The sequence below is a fragment of the Henckelia pumila genome, chromosome 2 (assembly GCF_033568475.1).
Source record: "Henckelia pumila isolate YLH828 chromosome 2, ASM3356847v2, whole genome shotgun sequence".
Lineage (NCBI taxonomy): Eukaryota > Viridiplantae > Streptophyta > Magnoliopsida > Lamiales > Gesneriaceae > Henckelia > Henckelia pumila.
In genome coordinates, this window is record NC_133121.1 from 158,609,839 (window position 1) to 158,615,126 (window position 5,288).

At 37.1% G+C, this 5,288-nt stretch overlaps 1 protein-coding gene across 7 annotated transcripts; it reads left to right on the forward strand.

Moving 5' to 3' along the window:
• Positions 1–1,017: 1,017 nt before the first annotated feature.
• Positions 1,018–4,941, forward strand: LOC140883516 (uncharacterized). Of its 7 annotated transcripts, none has more exons than XM_073290014.1 (4): positions 1,018–1,125; positions 1,661–2,358; positions 3,517–3,570; positions 4,603–4,941. In XM_073290014.1, the coding sequence occupies exons 2-3, from the start codon at positions 1,827–1,829 to the stop codon at positions 3,537–3,539; spliced, it is 555 nt and encodes a 184-aa protein (XP_073146115.1). In that variant the 5' UTR covers positions 1,018–1,125; positions 1,661–1,826; the 3' UTR covers positions 3,540–3,570; positions 4,603–4,941. The 7 variants fall into 7 exon arrangements, with proteins under 7 accessions (XP_073146115.1, XP_073146120.1, XP_073146121.1 ...); XM_073290019.1 differs by lacking the exon at positions 4,603–4,941 and adding an exon at positions 4,218–4,595; XM_073290020.1 differs by lacking the exon at positions 4,603–4,941 and adding an exon at positions 4,317–4,595.
• The last annotated feature ends 347 nt before the right edge of the window (positions 4,942–5,288 follow it).

The following is a 5,288-nucleotide window of genomic DNA, read 5'->3' on the forward strand; positions in this document are numbered from 1 at the left end:
CTACAATGGACTTCAATAGCAACTTGGGTTAATCATTTTCGTAAAGCGAGGACGAATACGAAGTAGTTGTTATAGGCCCATTGTGCAGTCTCGCATGCGCGGACCTGGGCCCGGGGCGTGACAGAATGGTATCAGAGACGGTCACCAGCCGGCAGACCCCGGGAATTAAGTGCTATGCGGGGAAAAGTGCTACGTGCATGAGAGCTACCTCTTGAACCTGCGGGGAAAAGTGCTACATGACAGGAGACACCTCTTCAGTGGCGGAGCCAGGATTTCTGGTCTACCCGGGCTAAAACTTTAAGCTCCCGAATTCTTTAATATTTTTATTTGAGCTACCCGGGCTAATACTAAATTAATCCAAAAATTTTCAAAATTTATATAATTTGAAAAAATTTGGGGCCACCCGGGCTGGCCACAAGTGTGGCTCCGCCCTTGCACCTCTTGAACTCGTAGGAGCCACCTTTAGATTCTCGGTGCTTGTGGATCAAGAGTTCAGGGTGCTGGTGGATCGAGAGTTCAGGTCGCGACGAAGACGTCGCGTTCTGAAGAAGGGGGTGGTTGTGAGACCTCTGTCCCACATGAGAAAAATGAAAGCTTTAAAATGAGTTTAAAATATGACACAATGGACTTTTATAGCAACTTGAGTTAATCATTTTCGTAAAGCGAACGAATACAAAGTAGTTGCTATAAGGCCCATTGTGCAGTCGCGCATGCGCGAGCCTGGGCCCGTGGCGTGATAGCGAACGCTCGAATAAATATGTTCGAGCGTCCGCTATCTCTGTTTTTTCATGTTTCACGTTATTTTTTATATTAATTTTTTTACAGTAAATTTAATAAAAACCCTCCATTTTGTTGGGTCATCTCCAAAAAAATGGACCAAAGAATTATAAAATATAATAATTATTATTCAAAATTTAATTTAATTTAATTTAATTTAATTTAATTTAATTTAATTTATGTTTTATTATTCATTTTCATTTTCATTTTCATTTTTTGTTTTTTTTTGGGGACCGCTTGGCCCGATCCTGACACGAGCTCCTTGTCGCCAACACAAGAATCAAAAGGATCCAAGAACAATGACACATTCAAAATTTCGGGATCTCTTCCATTCCTCGGCGAATCAATGTATGTCCATTAGTTTACTCTTTGTTTTTTTTTTGTCCCTTTTCAATTATTGACGCGCATTAGTAGAAGTTCATGTGTATTTTCGCAAATTAAAAGAATTCTACTTGTATATGGTCCGTAATTTCTTCCAGTTTGAAGTTTATTTGCATCAGTTTTTAAAAGGGTCGTATTTTTGTTGATTGATTCGTCTTCATTGTGTTTGTTTCCCTCCCCCTGTCCGCTGATTGGTTTAAGAAATTTCCCAAATCTATGTCTTGTTAAATTGAATTATAATTCTGAGCTTGGGACTTGAGAAGAGAATTCGAATGGTGATAAATGTGGCGACATTCAACAAGAAATTTTTTCTTCATTTTAGTTTGTTTTACTTTCGGTATGGGTTCCTGTCCTGGTTCTTATTTGAGGTTGATTTTCCCTAAAAAAATTTGGTTTCAAGATAGGAAATTATCTCAGTGATGAACTTGCATACATTTGATTTGCTGCTATTTTTTTATTGTGCGGTAATTATCCTTTTTTGTGTTTCATGCTCCTGAACCAGGGTGTTGTTTGCTATCCAGAGATCTTGATTGCAGAATTAGAATTTAGTGGAATGTAGAGTGTTTGTTAAATGTTAGGCTAATGTGAAAGCGGTTGCCTTTTTTTGGGTTTGAGCAACACTCTCTGTAGGCTTTTGTGGACCTCTGAGCTAGGAAAGAGGTTTGAGTATGGGCCGGGTGGACTCAAGTGGGAGTGATTTAGACCTGGACATTGATTTGGAGAGTGGAGAAACAACAAGTGAAGAAGATGTACACAAAGACACTGTTATAAGTGGTCAAGATGCAAAGAATCTGATGGGCAGGATGAGGTGCGAGAATCTTAGAGTGGAATCGCCATGTGGATCTACTAACTGTAGTAATAGTTCCTATGACAAATTGTTAAATTCAGATGAAATTTCTGCCAACAGTGAGGAGGCACAATGCCATAGGTTTAGGGATGACAAGACTTCGGATAAGGAAAAGACAAAGAAGAAGAATCCTGCAAAGCCTCAAAAGCCACCAAGACCTCCTAGAGGTCCCTCATTGGATGCTTCTGATATGAAGTTGCTGAAAGAAATCTCTGAGCTTAACGTAAAACGTAGAAGGATGGAAAGAATCAGGACCCTGAAGAGAATGAAAAAGGAGAAGGCATCTTCGTCGATCAGTAATCTTTTTGCCTTGTTGATTACTGTGATCTTCCTTTTGGTGATTGTATTTCAAGGTACAATGTCGACATTGATTTCTTGTTTTTTTTACTTTACTTCTCTATGCTTAGAAACTCCTTATTTTCCTATGCATTATGTGAAACTGCATCACATTTGCATTCAGTCTTTATACTTAAATATATGGATAATGTCTGAATCCTGGAAACAGCCTATTGGACAAGGCAAGGATGAAGGAGAGAGGAGTATTTGGATACTCCAGCCCTTTATTTTATTTTGCTTTTGATGTCGGGAAACTATAATAAAAAAACTACATAGCCGCAAGGACATCCAGCTCATAAGGCTGGAGTACACATAGCTAACAAGACTACATCTTATTGATTTTTAAACTACTTTCACTTGACAAGTCGGGGTCTGGAATCGAAGTGCATGTATCTGAGAATCACATATTATGGCTAACCCACATCAGACTAAGCATAACTTATGACTGAGAAAACCTTTGAAGAGAATTTGCATTGTTGTTTCCCTCTCCACGTTGCTATCTTAAAATTTCATTGGTTTGAGTCTTTGTTGATGTTTATTGTCATGACGTCAATCAAATTAGCCACATGAGAAGGAAAAATACTTGAAGCTTGTTAATTAACTGAGTTAAATTTGGAAAGGAACAGAAATCTATGTAGGAGTTACATATATTTTTTGTAATTTATATGATTATCAGCAACTCACAGATCATTCTTAGCTCTTTATTTTACTAGACGTGGAACACAGTCATGGATAACATGACGAGAATCGTTACATCTTTAATTTCTATAGTAGGGTGGTCAATTGTTCTGTTTAAGGGTGCTGTAATAGGTCTGCACTGCAACTATTTATTCATGAAGTTGCAAACTCTGTAACTTTTTTGTTTGAGCTTAATTTTGATCTTGCCTTGTGGCATGTTTCAAGTGGTAACCGTGTGAATTGTCATTGATGGAAATTGCAAAGAATAAAGAAAGAGTGGAGAATGTAGATGCTGATATTGAGAACTAAAAAATAAAAATTAAAAAATTAACGAAAAAAAGAAATATCATGCGGTAGAAAATGTGGTAAGATGGTAGAGACTTGATGAAACATGTGAAGGTTCGATATCATACATGTTGAAATATTGTGCATATCAGATGACTATTGTGTAGTCCAGTATTTCTGACACGATGTGATCTTCCATTGTTGATTTTCAGGTCTACTGGGTTCACGTGCGTGATGTCAATTTTACTGCCTCACTAATTTGCCAAGTAAAGTCTTGATAATTTCCTTTTAACTTTATAATAATTAAATTTGAATAACTTGTTATTAATGATGAGAGATTGGCAGATATCTTTTGGGTTAAGGGCTGCTGGCCCATGCATGAAGTACTAGTATCCATGAACAGACACATATAATAGAATAGTAAACTGGTGTGTTTGATCTAATGTAACTGGTGGTTTGACACAAACGATGGAAATAAAAACAAAGTACACACCTATATTAGGTCACAATTATTGATTTACCGTGTGGAGAAAAGAAGAGTGCACAAAGCATTCAACATGAAGTAAAACCCGATTTTATCCAATAGGAATATGAACCCAGCCTCTCTATCTCTTGCTTCACAAACCGTACTTTACTAATAGATCTGGACAGTGCTCTGAGGAGTGGCAGGCATCTAGGGACTTTTGTGCAGATTTTTTCTCGCCGACACCTTTCAGATAACTGGAATAGCTTGACATATTGTTGGGCCTTGTGCTCATAACATAACTGGAAAAGTGCAATTGGATAATGTGTTGGTGTAAATGATTGAATGTGATAGTATATTATCTTTGTGAGGTAAAATGATCATTATGAATTTTTTTTTAAAAAAACAAAAAAAACAAATAAAATGATCATTATGCCAACATCTGTGTAGCTCAAACAATTAAAGTATAATGAAGATATGGAAGACATATTACTGAATGGTTTTCTCATTGGTGTTGCATTTTGGAACCCGGACATGTGATATGGCAAGATTACAAAACCATCAAGGCGTAACCTTCGTGCTAAACGCTACCTTGAGATGTAAACTCACCAACCTCCTCACGTGGTGACACTTTCTATCAGCGACGATAGTTGCCCATTTGGAGGCCTCCACTGCCTACCATTTCTTTTTCAGGCCTCCAAAGCCTGCCTTTTCTTTTTCATTTGTATGCACCGAACTTTGGTGCATTATAATGTAAACCTTTTGATCACATTGTTTGGAAACTTGTAAACTTAGGCGTTTTATAACATTCCAGCGGTTGTTTTCGTCTTTTTAGGGCTTCATTGATCAGAGGACATGGTTAGAATGCTCATGGAGTTGGAAGAGTCAGCATATAAGAGGACACTGGCGGAACTAACATCTGTTTTATGTACAGCAGTTTGCATAGATTTGGGGTTGGGGGTGGGGTTGGTTTACCGGCCTTAGACTAGCATTTAACGAGTCTAAAATGGGTCACATGTAATTACTATCTTGCTTTTATTTGTTCAGACTAGCGTTTAAGGAGTTTGATGGTCTGGCCCCATTTTATGTTTAGTTTACAGTTTACTTCTTTGCCATGTTCCGTTCATGAATGTCAAACATTCTAAAAGGCATCGTCGCCTAGATAGTTGCTCACCGTTCCGATATTTAGAAAAAACGATGCCTCTGGAAGTTAAGTTAATCAATAGCCTAGGTCGTTGGCGATTCAAAATCTGTTTAAGCGATTGTCTAGATGACTGTATAATTTTTTAAATTTTTTTAAAAAAATATTTAGAATAATGGAGCAAAGTTGAGGAAGTTGATACTATTGTAAATATAGAGTAGATTAGCTTAGATAAATTATGGAATTTAGCTAAGATTGAGTAAGTTTTAATTATGTGGTGATTGATTTCTATCATTTACTTGTATAAATATTGTATTAGGTGGAAATAAGAATCATACTTCTCTCAAAATTTCATGGTATCAGAGTCTAACCTCAAAACC